The sequence below is a fragment of the Zophobas morio genome, unplaced genomic scaffold (assembly GCF_036711695.1).
Source record: "Zophobas morio isolate AGI-343-1 ecotype UQ-CSIRO unplaced genomic scaffold, CSIRO_AGI_Zmor_V1 ptg000016l, whole genome shotgun sequence".
Classification (NCBI taxonomy): Eukaryota; Metazoa; Arthropoda; class Insecta; order Coleoptera; family Tenebrionidae; genus Zophobas; species Zophobas morio.
Window position 1 is genome coordinate 2,855,969 of NW_026972121.1, and position 25,635 is coordinate 2,881,603.

At 31.4% G+C, this 25,635-nt stretch overlaps 2 protein-coding genes across 2 annotated transcripts in view; one reads left to right on the plus strand and one right to left on the minus strand.

Annotated features, from left to right (window-relative positions):
• The window catches only part of LOC135129553 (von Willebrand factor A domain-containing protein 8-like), a 191,885-nt gene that overhangs the window by 23,524 nt on the left and 142,726 nt on the right, over window positions 1–25,635 (plus strand). The gene's annotated exons all lie outside the window — the stretch shown is intronic.
• Window positions 275–25,071, minus strand: LOC135129730 (uncharacterized). Its single transcript, XM_064056975.1, has 10 exons — window positions 25,009–25,071; window positions 24,204–24,718; window positions 24,058–24,157; window positions 23,908–24,015; window positions 7,871–8,026; window positions 7,765–7,826; window positions 7,372–7,529; window positions 7,113–7,222; window positions 412–623; window positions 275–332 (listed from the first exon to the last, which is right to left on the minus strand). Exons 2-10 carry the CDS (start codon window positions 24,716–24,718, stop codon window positions 275–277), a joined length of 1,479 nt encoding a protein of 492 aa, XP_063913045.1. The 5' UTR covers window positions 25,009–25,071.

Sequence of the window (25,635 nt, forward strand, 5' to 3'; positions counted from 1 at the left end):
AATCGTTAAGGTAGTTGTCAATTAACAATCGATACAAATGCCCCTTCTATAAACAACTAAGAATATAAAGTTGGAAAAACACCACGCCCATAGCATTGTAATCTGTCATTAATGATGTTCAGCAGTTTACTTACTGTATATAATAAAATTGTTTCATATAGTTCCAATTATCCCTTGTTTTTAGACACCCCAAAATGGATTTATATAATTTTTAATCAGTTACAGTAATACATAAAATTCCAAAATACTCATATATGAAATTTGAATAATAAAATCAGGGAAAAAATGGGTTTGCGGGGATCGAACTCGAGGCCTCTGGGATAGATTGCGAACTACGTTGACAACATAAAATTATGTGAGGGATGAAATAAATGTACACATGACCAACACTTTTCCTCAAACCTCAACTACTTTATAAGCAAATACTTTACTCCGTCGCGTCTCATCCCAAGACCTTGTATACACTTTTCATGCTTAGCCTTGGAAAGTTCTTTGGTTAGAATGTCCGCTGTCATCTCCTCAGTAGCGACGTGCTCAATCACGATCTCCTTCTTCACACAGTCTCGAATAAAATGATATCGTAAATCTATGTGCTTCGATCGAGCTTGAAAAACTGGGTTTCCCTATAAGTTTTCAGCGCCAATGTTATCATTCTTCAAAATTATCATTGCCTTTGTCGATGAAAGAGCTGCAGAGCTGTTTCCTTGATCCCCAGCTCACTGGTGTGCCCCCGATAAGGAAAACTTATCTCGTATAAGACTTCCTATTAACAAGACAACTGCTCCAGTCAGCGCCAGTTTACATCACCGGAGGTTCAAATATAGATTCAAATCTGTAGTCCTTTTAAGATAACGTAAGACCTCTTTGGTTGCCTTCCAATGGGACTCTCATGTGTAATATCTGGTCTAATTCCCATAGATAAATACATCAGTCCGCCGTTGAGTTCTTGATAAAGGACATTCTTCGGCCAATACCTAGACAGTACTCAAGATCCCCCAAATCTTTGACTTCAAACTTTTAACAAAGACAACTCTTCAGTCGTTCGATTCCGACTTCACTACCCGACATAATCAATATATCGTCAACCGAAATGACTAGAAAACTTGTGACGTTCGATGACTGGACGACGTATACACAAGGATCTGCATCTGCAATAACGTCGAGTACTACCGGAAGATCCAAGACAAATTGATGTTTTGCGTGAAAAATTTTAGTTTTATTTGTTAAGGAAATTGTGATAATAATAATAAGATACTGAATGCTTCTGGTCGAAAAACACGTCTGCTTTTTATTAAACACGACGTGGCTTGAAAAGTTACCAACATTAGCGACAATTATGTTAAATATAGTTTGACCTAGCGATGCAGTTAATATCAATAATCGATGATTATTATGGGCTACTGATTGTCTATATAAGAAATTACTAACAAGACCGCAATTATTTTGTCATTACGATTTTTTTTATTTAATATTTCATTCAATCCTTCAACTTTTCGTGGTTGAAATTTTCCAATTTTTCAGTTCAAATTTTTCGATTGTTTAATTTTTCATTTCAACAAATTTTCAGTTTGCAATTTGTCGTTTCGCTTTTTATTATTTCCATTTTTACAATTTTTCGATTTTTCATTGTTCAGATTTTATGATTTTTTGTTTTTTCAATGTTTCATTTTTTTCCATTTTTCGGTTTGCAATTTTTTACTTTTAAATTATTTTGTTGGCGCTTCAATTTCTACATTTTGTTAGTTTTTGATTTGCAATTTCACGACTATTCAGTTTCTCACTTCTTCAATTTTTCGGTTTTTCTATGTTTTTCGTTTGTAATGTTTCTTTTTTCAGTGTAAAATTTTTCATTTTTTGGATTTTTTATTTTCCCGATTTGCAATTTTCCGGTTTTCAATGTTTCGGTTTTAGAATTTTCAGATTTTTTTAATTTTTCGTTTCCTCAATTTTTAATTTGCAGTTTTTCTAATTTTCATTTTAAATATGTTATAATAATTGCAATTTAAAATTTCTCAATTTTTCGATTACACGGTTTTAGAATTTTTTCTGTTTTCAATACTTGGTTTTAAGACTTTTTCGACTTTTAATTTTTCAATTTCTCAATATTTAATTTTTCATTTTTTCGATCAAATGACAATGCAGAGTGTACAATTATGCTTAAATCGCGTATTTGATTACAATTTTCTCGCAAAGTTCCATTAATTTTGTAATAAAAATTAAAAGTATTGTCTTTCCTGGAGAACGTAATTTTTATACATTTTTTTTTATTAAGGCTTAACTTATTCTGTACATACCACAGCGTTAATTTATGTACATTATCTTGCAAAACTAAACAATATCTGTTCGTTTTTATTACTTTAGCTATTTTTAAATCATCGGCATATATAAACACTCTACTATTAATAACATTTAGTACATCATTGAAAAAAACAGTAAACAACAGCGGGCCTAGGTTGCCTCGAGTAACACCGCTGTTAATAGGAAAGAGTGTTGACTTGACTCCTTGAATTTCAAATAATTGTTCCCTACCAAACAGGAGATTTCTAAAAATCATTAATAGCTGATGACATATTCCTATTCTATCAAGTTTTTTAACAATACGCAATGATCTACCCTATCAAAAGCTTTGGATAAATTAATGAATGAGTCAATTTACGTTATCAGGGATAGCTCATTCCATTTTCCCGAAAATTTGTAGATACAATACTGTTATTATTATTAGTGTTACATTGCACCAACCCATTTTGATAGACACAAAATTTTGTAAAGTAAAAACTCGTTTGAAACATAGGCGCAGCACGCTTATTTACATTTACAGACGTGCATTTGTTTTGTTACACCATCAAAAATTAAAATAAAATCCAATGTTTTATGTATTAAGCGGAAGTCGAAGCAATAAAAAAGTCTGGGCGACCATCGGTATTGTTTGCGATTTCTCTGTTTGACTCTCACGTATACAGTCTGTTATCGCTTGTTGATATACATAAATGATTTTCAGTCGCCTCTGCTAAAACGCGCGGCATACGTGAGCAAACTGTTTCGTTATTTTATTGCTTATAAATTAATATTCAAGACGACCCAATTCATTTTCCCGAAAATTTGGGAATGCAGTACTTTTATATTCAGTATTACATTACATCTAACCAACTTTATCGCCCTGTTGACTGTACGCCATCTTAAACTACTTCTGCTTTTTAGTAATTTTTTCCATTTCCAAGTTTCCCGCTTTTTCGATTTTTTAACTTTTTTTAAGTCAGCCTGTATAACTAACTGCAAAATCTGTGAATGCATTAATAAACGACAAATATACAATCACACTTCGCCTAATATTTAATAAAAAGCAGACGCGTTTTTAGACCACAAGCGGGCAATGTATTACTATTATTATTATTATTATTTATAAATGAAACAAAAATTCTCGTCATTTTTACTTCCCGAGCGTAAGCAAAGGAAGTATTGTAATCGAGTCCGTCGGCCGACTCTCTACTTTTACGTTTTCTCGATCTTTCATGACCCCTAGAAGACGAAGAAATAGGTCTCCCATTTCCGTCTGTCTGTCCGTCTGTCCGTCCGTCTGTCCGTCCGTCTGTCCGTCTGTTGTCCCGGATTTTATTACACAGATAATCTCCGAAAGTACTGATTGTTGTGAAATTTTGTACTTATATTAAGAATATCATGTAGATGGTAAAACGCTAACCAAAATTTGTCTAATCATCTCCACCACTAATGCGATGACGTCACTTCAAAATTGTACATAGTAAATGGGTTTTCAATTGTATAAAATAACATAGTCCTACACATGTAGTTTACAACTCTGAATCGACTTTTCACCCGAAACGTCCAGATTTTTGGAAAAAAAATCAAAATTATAAAACAACATTTTGAAATTTAATTTTTAATCTGCTAACCAGAATGCTTTGAAATGTTGCAGATGTTTTAAGGCTATAAAGAGCATCATAAATCTTTAGTCAAAAAATATTAGCTTATCCCCTCCAAAAACTTGATGACGTCAGCTCAAAAGTTTGTGGAATAAATCATATCTAAAATGTACAAAATATGATGACTCTGTACTTGTGATCTATCACTCCATTCATATTTTTTGGATTTGCATATACAGAGTGACTCAAAAAAATTAATGAATGCGTAAATATATTTTATTGATTTAATCAGGAACTACAAAACGGAATGCTCTGACATCTTGCAGATGTTTTAAGGTTATAAAGAGCATAATAAATGTTTAGTCAAAATATATTTGCTTACCCTCCAAAAACTTGATGACGTCAGCTCGAAAATTTGCCGAATAAATCATATCTAAAATGTACAAAATATGATTAGTCTGTACTTGTGATCTATCACTCCATTCATATTTTTTGGATTTGCATATACAGGGTGATTCAAGAAAATAAATGAAAGCGTAAATTTATTTTACTGATTTACTCAGGAACTACAAAACCGAATGCTTCGAAATCTTGAAGATATTTTAAAATTATCATAAGCATGGTAAATTTTTGATCAAAACGTATTTGGTCCTCCCCCCTAAAAAATTTATGATGTCACCACAAAATTTTGCTGAAATGTACAAAATATGGTGAGTCTCTTCTTGTGATTTATCATTCCATTCAAATTTTTTCGATTTGCATATACAGGGTGACTCAAAAAAATTAATGAATGCGTAAATTTATTTTATTGATTTAATCAGGAACTACAAAACCGAATGCTTTGAAATCTTGCAGATGTTTTAAGGTTATAAAGAGCATAATAAATTTTTAGTCAAAATATATTTGGTTATCTTCTACAAAAAACTGATGGCGTCAGCTCAAAAGTTTGCCGAATAAATCGTATCTACAATGTACAAAATATGATGAGTCTGTACTTGTGATTTATCATTCCATTCATATTTTTGGATTTGCATATGCAGGGTGACTCAAAAAAATTAATGAAGGCGTGAATTTATTTTATCGATTTAATCAGGAATTACAAAACCGAATGCTTTGAAATCTAGGGAATATTTTAAAGTTATTATAAGCATGGTAAACTTTTGTTCAAAATGTATTTGTTCATCCCTCCTAAAAAAATTGACGACGTCACCCTTAAATTTTGCTGAATAAATCCTATCTAAAATGCAAAAAATATGATGAGTTTGTACTTGTAATTTATCATTCCATTCATATTTTTTAGATTTTCTTAAGAGGTGGTTCAAAAAAATTAATGAAGTCAATTTATTTTATTGATTAAATTAAAGGCAACACTTATTATTAGTATTACACCCCGACCAACCCAATTTGGTAGACACAAAATTTGTTAAAGGAAAAACTCGGTTGAAACATAAGGGTAGCACGCTTATTTACATCGACTTTAACATTACAGACCTGCATTTGTTTTATGCGCTCACTTGGTTCCGCGAATGTGAAACAGACATGTTTATAATCAACCGATTGTGAATTTCACCGTCAAGAATTAAAATAAAACCCAATGTTTTATATAATAAGCGGAAGTCGAAGCAATAAAACCGATGGTCGTTTTGTTTACTGTTTCTCTGTTTGACTCTCACGTATGCTGTTACGCCTGTCATCTTAAATTAAGAATGTTTATACATACACGATTTTCAGTTGCCTCTGATACGTATACGTGAGTAAATTGTTTCGTTATTTTATTGATTATTACAAATCAATATTCAAAACGACCCAATTCATTTTCCCGAAAATTTGAGAATATAATAATTTTATTCTTAGTATTACACTACATCTATCCCAATTGATATACGTGTCCTTGAAATGTTGATGACGTCATCGCAATTTTTTTTTAAATTCCCACTACAAAAATGTAATGAGAAAAAAAACACAATAGGCATGCAGTCGTCAAGTTTCCGACAGCGAGGGAAGTACTGTCTAAACTCTTTAGACCAATTTTTTACTTTTTGGATTTTCAATTTTTCGTCAAACTTTAGATTTCTCAAATTTTCGACAGTTTTATACTTCGATTTCTTAATTTTTTTTTCAACTTTACGATGTTTTAATTTTTCTTTTTTAAAATTTTTCATTTTTTTTTTATTTCTCAATTTATCAATTTCTCGATTTTTTTCTATTTCTCGATGTTTCGATTTTTCAGTAATCCGATTTTTCAATTTTTTTAAATTTTGGGGTTTGGATTTGTCCATTTTTCAGTTTTTCGGTATTTCGATTGTTCAATGTTTTAAATTTTGGATTTTTCGATTTCTGGATTTTTTGATTTTTCAGTTCTGCAGTATTTCTATTTTACAATTTTTCAAATTTTTGACGTTGCTAAATTTTCAGTTTACCGATTTTTCAATTAATATATATTTTTTTGATTTTCCCGGTTCTCGTTTCGCAGTTTCGATTTTTCAGTTCTTCAATTCTTCGATTTTTGGATTTTTCGGTTGGCTAATTTTTCAATTTCTCAATTTTGGATATTTGTTTCAGTTTTGGGATTTTTCAATATTTCTATTTTTCGACTTTTCGATTTTTAATTTTTTGGATTTTCAGTTTTTCGTTCTTTAAACTTTGGATTTTTCAATTTTGGACTGTTTTATATATATTTCGATTTCTGAATTTTTCGAGTTTTCAGTTCTTGTATATTTTAATTTTTCTTTTTTCCGAATTTTTTATTTTTCGATTTTTCAATTTTTTGAAGATTTATCGAGATTCGGATGTATGGATGTTTTGATTGTCTCAGTTTTTGAATTTTTCGATGTTTCGATTTATGGGTTTTTCGTTTTTTGAATTATCCGATTTTTCAATTTTCCAATTTTTTAAATTTTCGAGTTTTGACGTTTCTGAATTTTCAGTTTTCCGATTTGTCAATTAATCTATTTTTTTGATTTTCCCATTTTCGACTTGCCAAGGTTTCGATTTTTCAGTTTTTCAGTTCCTCAATTTTTCGATTATATTCTAGTTAGGATTTATTCGGCAAACTGTTGAGCTGACGTCATCAGTTTTTTGGAGAAGATAACAAAATTTATTTTGACTAAAAATTTATTATGCTCTTTATAACCTTAAAACATCTGCAAGATTTCAAAACAAAAATCAATAATCATCATGCAGTTATTACAGTATTTTCCCATAAAACTCCGTCATAACAGATCGTAGGCTTACTGGGTAAACCACGTTAAAAAAACGCGCCAAGTACACTACATCACAGGTGGTGTGGAAATGTGTGCATATCATGTAGAATGTAACTGCTTCAACTTTTAGAACGGCGATATCTTAGGAATGGTCGTTCTTAGGTAAAAAACTATACGGACCATTTTTGTAGATAATTTTAAGCTTTATAATTTTTGTTTGAACTATATTTTTGATAAAATTTACCGTTTCGGAGAAAAATCGAAAAAAACAAAAAAAATTGACTTTTGACCTTGAATAACTTTTTTAGAACACATGGGATCTATGGGGACTTTTGACAACTTATTTCTACTGGTGTACCCAAGGTCTGTACCAAAATTCAGCTCTGTCGGAGTTTTTGTTATTTGATCACTATTTGTCGCCCTGTATAAGTAACTGTAAAATCTGCGACTGCATTGATAAACGACAGTTATAGAGTCACAATTTGTTCATCTAGTTTTTAATAAAAAGCAGACGCGTTTTTAGACCACAAGCGGGCAATATTTTACTATTATTAATATTATTATGTATAAATAAAACTAAAATTGTTGTTATTTTTTATTGAATGGAAAGCTAACATTTTAACAATAAAACGATCCTAGAGAAATTTATCTCGACTATGTTGTGATACACTTTCTTTACTTACGAGTTCTTCTTCTGCTGTAAACTATATATGACCGACATGGCGGAGAAAATGGCGTTCACGACCTGAAATCACAGGTTTATTGCGTCCCAGCAACCCCAAGTCGTACCTTTAACCCCAGCTGATAGTTAAGCGAAATATTTTCAGAGTACTTGATCTTGAATTTTCGCGTTGCGTGCATCAGGAAAAACAGATAAGTCTTTTTGTTTTTTGAGTTCCAGTGGTACCACTCGACTTGGCTCAGAGCTTCGTATATTTCCTCCGACTGTAAGTAATTTGGGGTTTGGTAAAAAACCGTGACTATGTTACAACGTACCCAATCTTCGATTCCTTGCCCACCGACTGCAAACCCTAGCAACATAGTAGACGTCGTAAGTACCAAAAGTACCACGCGAAAGTACTGGTCGGACAAAGAACCTTCAAACTACAATGTTAATAAAAAATTTGACGTTAGTGGGAGAAGTACCGCAAAAAAGACTAGAATAATGCTCGCCATTACGCAGGTACCCATGATTTGAAACGGCAAAACGTACACTTGCGTGAGTCCTAAGGCTCTTAAAGCGGTTCTGAAAAACTCGTTGGTTTTACCTTCAAAATTCATAACTATCTTACTCAGTGAACTGGATGTGGTACTTCACGCAAGACATCAATTTATCTTCGATTTCTCTGTGGTATTCCACGTTGTTCCAACTTATGTACTCTACGTGCTCGAAGCTGGCGTTTATATCTTGCAAGCAGTGCTTCAGCATAAATTTTTGTAGGTTGAGGTGGCCGTGTAAATACAAAAGCGCGAATCCAGGTACACTTACGCCCACGTAGGTCAACACAAACAGCATAGCTTTTAAACACCACACGACAAAATTTTCCCTTTGCGGAAAATACAGTTCTGATATTTTGAACAAAAAAATAAGATCCTTGTCTCTGGAAGTTGGTACGATGAAGGATATCGTACCCACGAGACTTAGAACCGTGGTCGTGCACATGTACGCCATAATGCAAATCCAAGTTTGCGTCACTTTTCCTTTAATCTCTTTCGTGGCTTCTTCGATTTTCCACACTTGGATTTGGTGTATGGAACTTTTGATAATGTTTGTGGTGTAAGCTTGGCAGTAAATGGATACCACCATCTACAATTAGTAATTAGTTTAATTCATGTTTCGAATTTCGTTACTCACATATAATATCAGAATGTAAAGCGGCTCGTACTGCACGAAATACTTCAATTCGAAATTTTTTAAAAAGAAATATCCTTGGAGGAGAATCGAGAGTGATATAATCAAAGATATTGCCAAGAGGCAATATTTCATGGCTCTATATTCAAAAATGTCCACCGTGAAGAAACGACATATTCTGATATAATTTGTTACTGAAAAGATTTCGCTTTAAAACTGAGTAAATTCGAGAAACTTACCTTCCATCCTCTCGTTTCAGGACTAAGAGAATGCTCAGCGAACGTATTTAACTACTATTTGAACGCAAGAATCGTTAAGGTTGTTGTTAATGAACAATCGATACAAATACACTTTTTATAATGTAGTAACAATATAAAGTTGAACAACCCCCACGCCCATAGCATTATGTCGTTAATGATCTTCAGTAGTTTCACTACTATGATTAAGAAAATTGTTTCGTATACATATAGTTATGTATTGCTTGTTTTTAGGCACCCCAAAATGGATTTTTATAGTTTTTAATGAGTTTTAATGATACATAGGATTACATAATACTTAAATGAAATTCAAATAATTAAAGCAGAAAACAAGTTGCCTTTGCGGGGATCGATCTCGAGGCTCCTTGGATAGATCGCGAACTGCTGTAGCCCCGATTTGGAAAACTTATCTCGTATAAAACCTCCTATTAACAAGACAACTGACCCATTCAGCGTCAGTGTACATTACCGGAGGTTCAAATATAGATTCAAATATGTAGTCTCTTTAAGATAACGTAAGATCCTTTTTGTTGCCTTCCAACGAGACTCTCTAAAACAACTGCTAAATTGACTGAGGTAGCTTCCGCATGTGTTATATCTGGTCTAGTTACCATAGATAAATACATCAGTCCGTCGACGACTTCTTGATAAGAGATATTCTTCGGGCAAGCGTATTCTTCTCCGTCTTTCGTCAAATTAATCCCCAACTCTAACGGTGTAGAGACCGGATTGCAATGACCCATTTCAAATTTCTCAAATAAATTGTCTATGTATCGCCTCTGTAAATTGATGTTTTGCGTGAAGAATTTTAGTTTTATTTGTTAAGGAAATTGTAATAATAATAATAAGATACTGTCTGCCCTTACCTGGATCCCCTTTGAAGATTGAACAAAGAGAAACTTCCCAGTATTAGCGACAATTATGTTAAATATAGTTTGACGTAGCGATGGAATTAATATCAATAATTGATGATTATCGGCTACTCATTGTCCACGTAAGAAATTACTAACAAGACCGCAATTCTTTTGTCATTATTGTTTTTTTTTATTCAATATTTTATTCAATTCTTCAATTTTTCGTTGTTGAAATTTTCCAGTTTTTCGGTTCAAATTTTTCGATTGTTTACTTTTTCATTTCAACAAATTTTCAGTTTGCAATTTTTTAGTTTTAAATTGTTTTGTTGACGTTTCAATTTCTAGATTTTGTTAGTTTTTGATTTGCAGTTTCACGATTTTTCAATTTGTCACTTCTTCAATTTTTCGGTTTTTCGATGTTTTGCGTTTGTAATGTTCCTTTTTTCAGTGTAAAATTTTTCATTTTTTGGATTTTCTATTCTCTCGATTTGCAATTTTCCGGTTTTCAATGTTTCGGTTTTGGAATTTTTAGATTTTTTTAATTTTCAGTTTCCTCAATTTTTCATTTGCAGTTTTTCTAGTTTTCATTTTAAATATGTAATAATAATTGCAATTTAAAATTTCTCAATCTTTCAATTACACGGTTTTAGAATTTTTTCTGTTTTCAACACTTGGTTTTAAGACCATTTCAACTTTTAATTTTTCAATTTTATAATTTTTGGGTTACCAATTTTTCGATTTGATTGTTTTTTTCTTTATTCCAATTTTTTAATAATAATATTAATAATAATAATAATAATAATAAGTTTGTTCCAACAGACGTTAATCTATCGTGGACATGATCATGTATACACAAAGAGAAATTAAATTCAGTTCAGACTTTTTCGATTCTTAATTTTTCAATTTATCACAATTTAGTCTTTCATTTTTTCGATCCTTCAGTTGTACAATTTTCAAAAATTTTGGCGATTCTAAATTTTTGGGTCACTAATTTTTCGATTCCATTGGTTTCTTTCTTCATTCCAATTTTGCTTTTTAATAGTTTTTTTCGATTTTCAAGTTTCTCGATTTTCGACTTTTTCGAGTTTTTAACTTTCGACTCAAAAAAATGAAAAAATTGCCAAATTCTAAAAATGAGAAACAAAAAATGAAAAAACAAAAAAGTATAAAATGAAAACTTTGAAAAATCTAGAATTGGAAATCAGATGAAACATTAAAAATTGAGAAACTTAAAAATCGATAAAACGCAAGTTGAAAAAACGAAAAATTGAGATACCAAAAAATCGGTCGAATGGTTGATGTTGCGAATTTTACTTTTTTCATGATATTTTGTAAGTTAAAATAAATGATATGTGTGTAATGTTAAAGTACATGAGTTTTCCACACAAAATTTATAATATGTACCTCGTACACATGTGGTGTAACACCGATAATAACGGTATTGTACTCCCAAATTCTCGGAAAAATTGAGGAGTCGTTCTAGATTTTAAGCAATACAATAAACTGTCTCATTCATTAATTTTTTTGAGTCACTCTGTATAAGTAACTGTCTCATTCATTAATTTTTTTGAGTCACCCTGTATAAGTAACTGTTGCGTGTGCTACAATGTCGTCGGTACGCCTATGTCTTTAGTACGCCTATGTCGTCGGTGTGTCAAAGAAACGTTGCAGCTGCAGGTCTGCAGCCACCCCTTTGACCCGTTTGACCCGTAAAAAATCATTGGGTTTCGATTCGGGGGCGACTTCTTATGTTACACCGACACAGTTAGTTTTTAAGTCAGTCGCTATTAAGTTTTGTCCGGAACATCTAGCACACGGGTGCTCTGATGTAATAATCAATTTTCAATAAAACTGTGTGCCATACACAATTGTTTATAATCTCCCCTCACCGCTACACACCAGTAACTGTAAAATCTGTGGATGCATTGATAAACGACAGTTATCGAGTCACAATTTTTTCATATTCTTGCTTTAATCATCAGACGGCATTGCAGGTAAAAACTCTACTTCCCCTAGTTTTTAAGAAAAAGCAGACGCGTTTTTCGACCACAAACGGGCAATGTATTACTATTATTATTAATATTAATATTATTACTTATAAATAAAACTAAAATTGTCGTTATTTTTTTATTGAATGAAAAGCTAACATTTTAACAATAAAAAGATCCTAGAGAAATTTATCTCGACTACGTTGTGATGGACCTTCTTTACTTACGAGTACTTCTTCTGCTGTAAACTATATATCACCGACATGGCGGAGAAAATGGCGTTCACAATCTGAAATCACCGGTTTATTACGTCCCAGCAACCCCAAGTCGTACCTTTAACCCCAGCTGATAGTTAAGCGAAATATTTTCAGAGTACTTGATCTTGAATATTCGGGTCGCGTTCATCAGGAAAAACAGATAGGTCTTTTTGTTTTTTGAGTTCCAGTGGTACCACTCGACTTGGCACAGAGTTTCGTAGATTTCCTCCGACTGTAAGTAATTTCGGGTTTGGTAAAATACCACGACTGTGTTACAACGTACCCAATCTTCGATTCCTTGCCCACCGGCTGCAAATCCTAACAACATAGCAGACGTCGTAAGTGCCAAAACTAACATGCGAAAGTACTGATCGGACAAAGAACCTTCAAACTACAATGTTAATTAAAAATTTGACGTTAGTTGAAGAAGTACCGCAAAAAAGACTAGAAGAATACTAGCCACGCCGCAAGTACCCATGATTTGAAACGGCAAAACGTACACTTCCGCCAGTCGTAAGGGTATTAAAGCGGTTCTGAAAAACTTGTTGGTTTTACCTTCAAAATTTATAATTATCTTACTCGGTGAGCTGGATGTGGCGCTTCACGCAAAACATCAATTTTTCTTCGATTTCTCTGTGGTATTCCACGTTGTTCCATCTTATGTACTCTACGTGCTCGAACCTGGCGTTTATATCTTGCAAGCAGTGTTTCAGCATACATTTTTGCAGGTTGGCGTGTCCGTGGAAATACAAAATCGCGAATCCAGGTACACTTACGCCCACGTAGGTCAACACAAACAGCGTAGGTTTTAAACACCACGCGACAAAATTTTCCCATTGCGGAAAATACAGTTCTGATATTTTGAAAACGAAAATAAGATCCTTGTCTCTGGGAGTTGGTACGATGAAGGATATCGTACCCACGAGACTTAGAGCCGTGGTCGTGCACATGTACGCCATAATGCAAATCCAAGTTTGCCTCACTTTTCCTTTAATCTCTTTTGTGGCTTCTTCGATTTTCCACACTTGGATTTGCTGTATGCCAGTTTTGATTATGTTAATGGTGTAAGCTTCGCAGTAAATGGATACCACCATCTACAATTAATAATTAGTTTAACTCATTTTTCGAATTTCGTTACGCACATATAATAACAGAATGTAAATAGGCTCATACTGAACGAAATACTTCAGTTCGAATTTTTTTAAAAAGAAATATCCTTGGAGGAGAATGAAAGGTGATATAATCAAAGATATTGCCAAGAGGCAATATTTCATGGCTCTACACTCAAAAATGTCCACCGTGAAGGAACGACATATTCTGATATAATTTGTTACTGAAAAGATTTCCCTTTAAAACTGAGTAAATTCAAGAAACTTACCTTGCATCATTTCGTTTCAGGACCAAGACAATGCTCAACAATCGTATTTAACGAGTATTTGCATACAAGAATCGTTAAGGTAGTTACTAGTTAACAATCGATACAAATGCCCCTTTTATAAACTACTAAGAATATAAAGTTGGACAAACACCACGCCCACAGCATTGTAATCTCTCATTAATGACGTTCATTAGTTTACTTACTGCATAAAATAAAATTGTTTCTTATTGTTATAATTATCCCTTGTTTTTAGACACCCTAAAATGAATTTTTATCATTTTTAATCAGTTACAGTAATACATAAAATTTCAGAATATAATAAGTAATAAAATCAGGAAAAAAATGGGTTTGCGGGGATCGAACTCGAGGCCCCTTGGATAGATTGCGAACTATGTTGACTATGTGAGGGATGAAATAAATGTACACATGACCAACACTTCCCCGCAAACCCCAACTACTTAAGCAAACACTTTACTCCATCGCGTCTTATCCCTAGACCTTGTGTACACTTTTCATGCTTAGTCTTGGAAAGTTCTTTGGTTAGAATGTCCGCTGTCGTCTCCTCAGCAGCGACATTCTTCAAAATTATCATCTCGAGGTTAACACCAAGACTCCTCAGTAATTTCTTCATGTAAATAGCCTCTTTTGCCGCATCAATTAGCGCCATATACTCAGACTTTGTCGATGAAAAAGCCACAGACCGCTGTTTCCTTGATCCCCAGCTCACTACTGTACTCCCGATTAGGAAAACATATCTCGTATAAAACTTCCTGTTAACAAGACAAATTCAAATCTGTTTAATTTTTCATTTCAACAAATTTTCAATTTGCAATTTTTCCTTTCGCTTTTTATTATCTTCATTTTTACAATTTTTCGATTTTTCGTTGTTCAGATTTTATGATTTTTTGTTTTTTCAATGTTTCATTTTTTACTTTTACAAAACTTAATATTACTTGGTAACGCTGGTCAGAATCTATCTCCACGCACCAATTTCTGCAAAAATACAAAACAAGCAATATTTCGTCTGTACTCGAGAAAATTTTCATTCGCTATATTAAGAGGAGCTCTCTGGTTACAATACCTAACAGGATAAGAGTTGAACATTTTAAAATACAGATATTTAGCAAATTTCCTGTTAACGTTGTCTATAATATAAATGTAAATTCGGTGATGAGGTCTCCAAATTATAGAACAGGATTCTAATTTTGACCTAACTAGACTATAATAAAGCTGTTTAATACATAAAATATTATTAAATTCTTTAGTATTTCTACAGATGAAGCCAAGTGTTTTGATAGTTGAATTTGTTATATCAATGATATGAGGAACAAATGACAATGCAGAGTCTACAATTATGCCTGAATCGCGTATTTGATTACAGTTTTCTAGCAAAGTTCCATTAATATTGTAATATAAATTAAAATTAGTGTCTTTCCTGGAGAACGTAATTTTTCTACATTTGTTTTTTATTAACGCTTAACTTATTCTGTTCAAACCACAGCGCTAATTTATCTACATTATCTTGTAAAACTAAACAATCTCTGTTCGTTTTTATTACTTTAGCTATTTTTAAATCATCGGCATATATAAACACTCTACCATTAGTAACATTTAGTACATCATTGAAAAAAACAGTAAACAACAGCGGGCCTAGGTTGCCTTGAGTAACACCGCTGTTAATAGGAAAGAGTGTTGACTTGACTCCGTGAATTTCAATAAATTGTTCCCTACCAAACAGGAGATTTCTAAAAATCATTAATAGCTGATGACATTATTCCTATACCATCAAGTTTTTTTAACAATATGCAATGATCTACCCTATCAAATGCATTGGATAAATTAATGAATGAGTCAATTTACTTTATTGATTACATCAGAAATAGCTCATTCCATTTTCCCGAAAATTTGGAGATACAGTACTGTTATTAATAGTGTTACCATTGTTTAAGTATATTATAGTTGGACAACCTATATGGACAATTACTTTCCCATGAAGAAAAGAATGAACATATATTTTACATCTCACTCGCTTCACTATGAAGTGGCGGTACCTTACGGAAGGGAGTAAAAATAATCTGTAAGCACGTGATGTCGATAAGGTAGTAAACGGACGTAAACGGGTAGCAGTCACAAAATAAGCAAACGTACGTGTTGAGGGCTTTACATATATGTAATATATTGTAATATGTAACCAGAGACTTTAATACATAGACTGGCTGTGTCAGGAAAAACGTGAAGTTTTTCGACCGCCATATTGCTTATAACCGTAAGTGCGCGAAATTTGAATTTTCCGGTCACAAAATGCAATTTAAAATGTTAAATAAAAAAGACAACAAATTGTAATTATTTATTTAGCATAACAATATCTATATGTATATGTAAATTCCTTTAAAAATATTAATGTCCTTGAAACAAAATTAATTTCGTGAATTTTTGTCTTAAAGAGATAGCTTTTTCACGCTCAGTACTTAAGCGGCACTCATAACCTATTCCGAGAGTCAAATAATTTCTCAAAATTAATTTAAGCAATAAATTAAAATAAGAATTATTTACGTCCAACTAATCCATACTAAACAAATGTTCATTATGTAGAAAAAAAATGTATGGTCCTACTTTGCAAAGTTAAGGCAAACATTTTAGTTACCAACTCATTTTTAATGGCCACATTTACAAACAATCTCGTAAGTCCCGACACACAACCACTTTTATTTCGAGGTCTAGAAACGTTCTGTGCTAGAAACTACTGCTGCTAACCACCACAACCTCACTTAATTTGACATAAAAGTTATAGCAATGGCGTCCATACTACCATGCGCCGTGGCTTCACCAAAATGCATTAGAAATGTTACTAACAGCCAGTCTATGTATTTAAAGTCTCTGTATGTAACGCAGTAAATCCTCGAAATCGAATAATAAAAAAATCAAAAAAATAAAAATTGGAAAATCTAAAATTTAAAAATCGAGAAATTGAACAATCGGTTAATTCAAAAATCCAAACATCGAAAAACTGGAAAATCGAAAAATAAAAAAAATGGACAATCGAAAATTTAAAAATTCCGAAAATTGAAAAATTGAAATATAGAAGAACTGAAAACTCAAAATATCGAAAAAAACTAATAATTTAAAAATTGAAAAGTTAAAATTGAGAAATCGAAAAACTGAAAAATCAACAAATCGAAAAGTCGAAAATTTAAAAAATTTGAAAATTGAAAAAGCGTATAAATCGAAAATCGAAACATCGAAAAATCGAGAAACCGAAAAGCAAAAAATCGAAAAACCAACAAATCGAAAAATCGAAACATCGTAAAATTCAAAAATTGAGGCATCGAAAAATCGAAAAATCAAAAGAGCAAAAAATCTAGGAGTGGAAAAATCGAAAAATTGGGAAATCGAAATAAGCCAAAAATATGGAAAAATTGATAAAGCGAGAGACTGAACAATCAAAACATCGAAACATCCGAATCTCAATAAATTGAGATCTCAAAAAATTTAAAAATTCGGAAATTTGAAAAATTAAAATATAGAACTGGAAACTCGAGAAACGGAAAAATTTTGAAATTTAACAATTAAAATAAGGAAAAGTTGAAAAATTGAAAAATCGAATGTATAAAAAATGAAAAACTGAAAATCCAAAAATTAAAAATCGAAAATTTAGAAGTCGAAAAATCGAAGAATCGAAGTATTGAAAAGTGTCAAAACTGAAAGAAAATCCAAAAATTGAGAAATCGAAAAACCAATAAAGCGAAGTCGAAAAATCGAAGAATTGAAGAACTGAAAAATCGAGAGAAGTGGGAAATTCAAAAATAGAAAAATTTAAATACTGAAGAACTGAAAAGTCAAAAAAACGAGAAATCGAAAAATCTAAAATTTAAAACATTGAAAAGTTAAAATATCCTAAAACTGAAAAATGGAGAAATCCAAACATCAAAAAATCAAAAAAATAAAAATTCGAAAATCTAAAATTTAAAAATCGAAAAACTGAAAACTCAACGAATCGAGAAGTCGAAAATTTGAAAAATTGGAAAATTGAAAAAGCGGATAAATCAAAAATCGAAACATCGAAAAATCGAGAAACCGAAAAGCAAAAAATCTAAAAACCAACAAATCGAAAAATCGAAACATCGTAAAATTCAAAAATTGAGGCATCGAAAAATCGAAAAATCAAAAGAGCAAAAAATCTAGGAGTGGAAAAATCGAAAAATTGGGAAACCGAAATAGGCCAAAAATATGGAAAAATTGATAAAGCGAGAGATTGAACAATCAAAACATCGAAACATCCGAATCTCAATAAATTGAGATCTCAAAAAATTTAAAAATTCGGAAATTTGAAAAATTAAAATATAGAACTGGAAACTCGAGAAACCGAAAAATTTAGAAATTTAACAATTAAAATAAGGAAAAGTTGAAAAATTGAAAAATCGAAAGTATAAAAAATGAAAAACTGAAAATCCAAAAATTAAAAATCGAAAATTTAGAAGTCGAAAAATCGAAGAATCGAAGTATTGAAAAGTATCAAAACTGAAAGAAAATCCAAAAATTGAGAAATCGAAAAACCAATAAAGCGAAGTCGAAAAATCGAAGAATTGAAGAACTGAAAAATCGAAACTTTGCGAAGTGGGAAAATCAAAAATAGCTTCTTTGAGAAATCAGAAAACTGAAAATTTAACGTAAAAATTTGCAAAATTGAAAAATTTAAATACTGAAGAACTGAAAAGTCAAAAAATCGAGAAATCGAAAAACCTAAAATTTAAAACATTGAACAATTAAAATATCGCAAAACTGAGGAATCGAGAAATCCAATTCAATTTAAAAAATTAAAAAATTGAAAAATCGGGACATTGAAAAATTGAAAAATCCAGAAATTGAAAAGCTCAGAAGAAAAAAAATCGAAAAACCGAGAAATCCCAAAATTGAAACATCGAAAAATTCAAAAACTGAGACATCGAGAAATCGAAAAATCGGAGGATCGAAATATGGAGGACTCGGAAGCCGAAACGGAAAGTTAAAAATTGAAAAATTGATAAATTGAGAAATTGAACAATCAAACCAACGAAACATCTGAATTCGATAAATTGAGAAATGAAAAAATTGAATAATCGAAAAATTTTAATAAAAGAAAAACTGGAAAATCGAAAATTAAAATTAAAAAAATCGAAAAATTGAAATATAGAAGAATTGAAAACTCGAGATATCGAAAAACCTAGAATTTTAAAAAATGAAATATTAAAACTTCGAAGAGTTGAAAAATTGAGAAATCGAAGTATAAAACAGTCGCAGAATTGAAAAATCTAAAGTTTACAATAAATTGAAAATCCAAAAAGTAAAAAATCGAGAAATCAAAAAAAATCCATCAATTCAAAAATCGAAAAGTCGAAAAATTGAAATATTGATTATCTCATATCTGAAAGAAATATTCAAAAAATTGAGAAATTAAAAAATTGAAAAATTGAAAGTATAAAAAATGAAAAACTGAAAATCCAAAAATAAAAAATCGAAAATCTAGAAGTTGAAAAATCAAAGAATCGAAGTATTGAAAAGTATCAAAACTGAAAGAAAATCCAAAAATTGAGAAATCGAAAAACCAATAAAGCGAATTCGAAAAATCGAAGAATTGAAGAACTGAAAAATCGAGAGAAGTGGGAAAATCAAAAATAGAAAAATTTAAATACTGAAGAACTGAAAAGTCAAAAAATCGAGAAATCGAAAAATCTAAAATTTAAAACATTGAAAAGTTAAAATATCCTAAAACTGAAAAATGGAGAAATCCAAACATCAAAAAATCAAAAAAATAAAAATTCGAAAATCTAAAATTTAAAAATCGAAAAACTGAAAAATCAACAAATCGAAAAGTCGAAAATTTAAAAAATTTGAAAATTGAAAAAGCGTATAAATCAAAAATCGAAACATCGAAAAATCGAGAAACCGAAAAGCAAAAAATCGAAAAATCGAAACATCGTAAAATTCAAAAATTGAGACATCGAAAAATCGAAAAATCAAAAGACCAAAAAATCTAGGAGTGGAAAAATCGAAAAATTGGGAAACCGAAATAGGCCAAACATATGGAAAAATTGATAAAGCGAGAGATTGAACAATCAAAACATCGAAACATCCGAATCTCAATAAATTGAGATCTCAAAAAATTTAAAAATTCGGAAATTTGAAAAATTAAAATATAGAACTGGAAACTCGAGAAACCGAAAAATTTAGAAATTTAACAATTAAAATAAGGAAAAGTTGAAAAATTGAAAAATCGAAAGTATAAAAAATGAAAAACTGAAAATCCAAAAATAAAAAATCGAAAATCTAGAAGTTGAAAAATCAAAGAATCGAAGTATTGAAAAGTATCAAAACTGATAGAAAATCCAAAAATTGAGAAATCGAAAAACCAATAAAGCGAAGTCGAAAAATCGAAGAATTGAAGAACTGAAAAATCGAGAGAAGTGGGAAAATCAAAAATAGAAAAATTTAAATACTGAAGAACTGAAAAGTCAAAAAAACGAGAAATCGAAAAATCTAAAATTTAAAACATTGAAAAGTTAAAATATCTTAAAACTGAAAAATGGAGAAATCCAAACATCAAAAAATCAAAAAAATAAAAATTCGAAAATCTAAAATTTAAAAATCGAAAAACTGAAAAATCAACGAATCGAAAAGTCGAAAATTTAAAAAATTTGAAAATTGAAAAAGCGTATAAATCAAAAATCGAAACATCGAAAAATCGAGAAACCGAAAAGCAAAAAATCGAAAAATCGAAACATCGTAAAATTCAAAAATTGAGACATCGAGAAATCGAAAAATCAAAAGACCAAAAAATCTAGGAGTGGAAAAATCGAAAAATTGGGAAACCGAAATAGGCCAAATATATGGAAAAATTGATAAAGCGAGAGATTGAACAATCAAAACATCGAAACATCCGAATCTCAATAAATTGAGATCTCAAAAAATTAAAAAATTCGGAAATTTGAAAAATTAAAATATAGAACTGGAAACTCGAGAAACCGAAAAATTTAGAAATTTAACAATTAAAATAAGGAAAAGTTGAAAAATTGAAAAATCGAAAGTATAAAAAAAAAAACTGAAAATCCAAAAATAAAAAATCGAAAATTTAGAAGTCGAAAAATCGAAGAATCGAAGTATTGAAAAGTATCAAAACTGAAAGAAAATTCAAAAATTGAGAAATCGAAAAACCAATAAAGCGAAGTCGAAAAATCGAAGAATTGAAGAACTAAAAAATCGAGAGAAGTGGGAAATTCAAAAATAGAAAAATTTAAATACTGAAGAACTGAAAAGTCAAAAAAACGAGAAATCGAAAAATCTAAAATTTAAAACATTGAAAAGTTAAAATATCCTAAAACTGAAAAATGGAGAAATCCAAACATCAAAAAATCAAAAAAATAAAAATTCGAAAATCTAAAATTTAAAAATCGAAAAACTGAAAAATCAACGAATCGAAAAGTCGAAAATTTAAAAAATTTGAAAATTGAAAAAGCGTATAAATCAAAAATCGAAACATCGAAAAATCGAGAAACCGAAAAGCAAAAAATCGAAAAACCAACAAATCGAAAAATCGAAACATCGTAAAATTCAAAAATTGAGACATCGAGAGATCGAAAAATCAAAAGACCAAAAAATCTAGGAGTGGAAAAATCGAAAAATTGGGAAACCGAAATAGGCCAAATATATGGAAAAATTGATAAAGCCAGAGATTGAACAATCAAAACATCGAAACATCCGAATCTCAATAAATTGAGATCTCAAAAAATTTAAAAATTCGGAAATTTGAAAAATTAAAATATAGAACTGGAAACTCGAAAAACCGAAAAATTTAGAAATTTAACAATTAAAATAAGGAAAAGTTGAAAAATTTTTTTTCCAAAAATCTTGATGTCAAAGGTGAAAACTCGACACGGATGCATAAACCGTAAACGGAGGATATACTATTGTAAAATTTGGAGATTGCGTCATTTTATTGTTGGTGACAAATTTTGGTGAGTGTTTTACCATTTGATAACATAATTTGAAATGTAAATTTTGTCATTCGGGAACATTATGCATTAAATCGTTAAGATGTTCAAGAACTTTGTTCACTTATTCGGTGTAAAGTCCAATGGTCGAAACGGGTTAGTTCTTCGTAGTGGATGTGTATCAGATCAACTCTAACGAATGTCGGCTTATAGATAAATCGCTTAAAGCCGATAATAGCCTGAGTGTGCTTTGGTCTGTAGATCAAACAAGTTCTCAGGCGACGAAAAATTGCATGTGGAGGGAGACTTCGGATTACAAATCGTGCCAAGAAAGTAATAAATTTATATCGGTGTAAAATATTTGGGAGGTGGATTTTCATTCAGATGGATTAAAATTATCATAATCACTATTGATATTAATTAACACAAAATGGCGCGCAAGTTATCAGTTGATTTCGTTAATAAATGCATAGAAACCTATATGGGATTTTTTCATGCCTTAGAAAATTAAAAAGTAAAAAATACAATAACAAAAATTTTAAAATGCGGTTTACGAAACATTAGTTGACCTGTGCAAAGAGGAAATTTTTGGAAACGCTGACAAATATTACATCTTAAAAAAATAACACTTGAAGAAGTGCTTTCGGCGTAGTATTTTTGATGCTGGCGTGAACAAAATACTTTGTGTCAGTGCGCAAAGAGTTAACTGTGCCGAAAATCCGAAAACCAGATGGCTGTGTGTAGGGCCAGCATAACGGAAGTAATAAATCATCCCATCGGTTGAAGAACGTTGGGTCGGTGCACTGATGTCGGTGTTATATCCCGAGAGGGGCCAAATACACCCAATCGAACAGACAAAATAAAGCTTCAAACATGATTATTTTTATACTAAAATTCTGAAGTTTATAAACTGCACATTTTATTTTTTTATTTATTTTATCTTGTTTTCGAAATATAATAAACATTTCAAAAAATGTCTGTAACTTATTTTAATGTAAATTATATTCATGTGGTTGACAAAATCAGATGTAATATTAGTCTGATTTTGACCTTATTCTAGATTTTATTACAGCAGAACGGCGTGTCCTTTTTAAATTTTAGAAGTTACGGAAACTAGTTCAAGAAACAATTAGTTATCTCGTATTTTTGGAACAAAATCTACCAAAACGTCGGATAACAGCAATTGTTTTTCATAGAAACAGTCTTCAAAGCAGCCTTTAACAACTCGATATTACAAACATGCTTCTTAAGTTCTTAATGCGTTTTCTTCTGTCTTGTAATTATTTGTAATGTCAACGCCCAAAGTTTATGTCATTCTGTTATTTACTTTGAATATATATTTTCATTTTGTGTTAATATTTTTGTAACTAAACAATTATACTAGTTTAAAAACCCTTGGAAAGTTTCTGTCAGTCTTCAGATATAGTCAAATAAAAATAGGCGTCAAATTCATTTAAATTCAATTCTTTCGTATCACGTTACGACGCGTTGCTTTATATTTTTTATGTCAAGCATATTTTCATATTTTGTACATATATGTTTATACACATTACTGTTTACGGAACAATGTTAATTATGGATTTATGGATAACTCCTCGTATAAGAGCAGAGTGAAGGGTGTTTGCCTTTGCTAATGTTTGATGGCGCCATCTGATGTAGAGTAAAATAAATCTAATATGTTGGCTCACTGTAGTGAAAATGCGCGTTGACGAAAAATTTGTCCCACGCCCCCTGGATTCCTTGTCCTAAAGCTCACTATTTAGGCGAAGTAAAATTTGTATTAGGTTGTCCAACTATAATATACTTAAACAATCGTATTACTATTATTATTACTATTATTATTTATAAATGAAACTAAAATTCTCGGCATTTTTTTTATTGAATGGAAAGCTAACATTTTAACAATAAAACGATACTAGAGAAATTTATCTCGACTACGTTGTGATGCACCTACTTTACTTACGAGTACTTCTTCTGCTGTAAACTATATATGACCGACATCGCGGAGAAAATGGCGTTCACGACCTGAAATCACAGGTTTATTTCGCCCCAGCAACCCCAAATCGTACCTTTAGCCCCAACTGATAGTTAAGCGAAATGTTTTCAGAGTACTTGATCTTGAATTTTCGCGTCGCGTGCATCAGGAAAAACAGGTAAGTTTTCTTGTTTTTTGAGTTCCAGTGGTACCACTCGACTTGGCTCAGAGTTTCGTAGATTTCCTCTGACTGTAAGTAATTTGGGGTTTGGTAAAGTACCACGACTATGTTACAACGTACCCAATCTTCGATTCCTTGCCCACCGGCTGCAAACCCTAGCAACATAGCAGACGTCGTAAGTATCATAAGTACCATGCGAAAATACTGGTCGGACAAAGAACCTTCAAACTACAATGTTAATTAAAAATTTGACGTTAGTTGAAGAAGTACCGCAAAAAAGACTAGAAGAATACTAGCCATTACGCAGGTACCCATGATTTGAAACGGCAAAACGTACACTTGCGTGAGTCCTAAGGCTCTTGAAGCGATTCTGAAAAACTCGTTGGTGTTAACTTCAAAATTTATGACTATCTTACTCAGTGAGCTGGATGTGGTACTTCACACAAGACATTAATTTATCTTCGATCTGTCTGTGGTACTCCACGTTGTTCCATCTTATGTACTCTACGTGCTCGAACTTGGCGTTGATATCTTGTATGCAGTGTTTCAGCATAAATTTTTGCAGGTTGGCGTGGCCGTGGAAATACAAAATCGCGAATCCAGGTACACTTATTCCCACGTAGGTCAACACAAAAAACGTAGGTTTTAAACACCACACGATAACATTTTCCCATTGCGGAAAATACAGTTCTACTATTTTGTAAACGAAAATAAGATCCTTGTCTATCGAAGTTGGTACGAAGGTGCATATCGCACCCAGGAGACCTAGTGCTGTGGTCGTGCACATGTACGCCGTAATGTAAATCCAAGTTTGCCTCACTTTTCCTTTAATCTCTTTTGTGGCTTCTTCGATTTTCCACACTTGGATTTCGTGTATGTAAGTTTTGATTATGTTAGTGGTGTAAGCTTGGCAGTAAATGGATACCCCCATCTACAATTAATAATAATAATTAGTTTAACTTATGTTTCGAATTTCGTTACTCACATATAATAACAGAATGTAAATAGGCTCGTACTGAACGAAATATTTCAATTCGAATTTTTTTAAAAAGAAATATCCTTGAAGGAGAATCAAAAGTGATATAATCAAAGATACTACCAAGAGTAAATATTTCATGGTTCTACACTCAAAAATGTCCACCGTGAAGAACCGACAGATTCTCATATAATTTGTTACTGAAAAGGTTTCGCTTTAAAACTGAGTAAATTCAAGAAACTTACCTTCCATCCTTTCGTTTCAGGACTAAGAGAATGCTCAGCGATCGTATTTAACGACTATTTGAACACAAGAATCGTTAAGGTAGTTGTCAATTAACAATCGATATAAATGCCCCTTTTATAAACAACTAAGAATATAAAGTTGGAAAAACACCACGCCCATAGCATTGTAATGTATCGTTAATGATCTTCAGCAGTTTACTTACTACAGTATATAATAAAATTGTTTCATATAGTTATAATTATCCCTTGTTTTTAGACACCCCAAAATGAATTTATATAATTTTTAATCAGTTACAGTAATATATAAATTTCCGGAATATATGAAATTTGAATAATAAAATCAGCACATAGCCACATGATATAAAATAACATACTCCTAAACGTATACTTAGTTTATGAATCCGTGTTGAGTTTTACCCCAGACATCCAGAATTCGGGAAAAAAATTGGTTCAAAATTGTTTCGACAGAACTTCCCTCGTACCTAAGCACAATGAAACATATCCAGCATTTTCGAGTTGAGTTTTTACTTTACACAATTTTGTGATGACGTCACCAACATTTTTGCAAGGACACGTATATCATCTTGGATTGGTGCAGTGCAATACTAAAAATAACTGTATTGCATT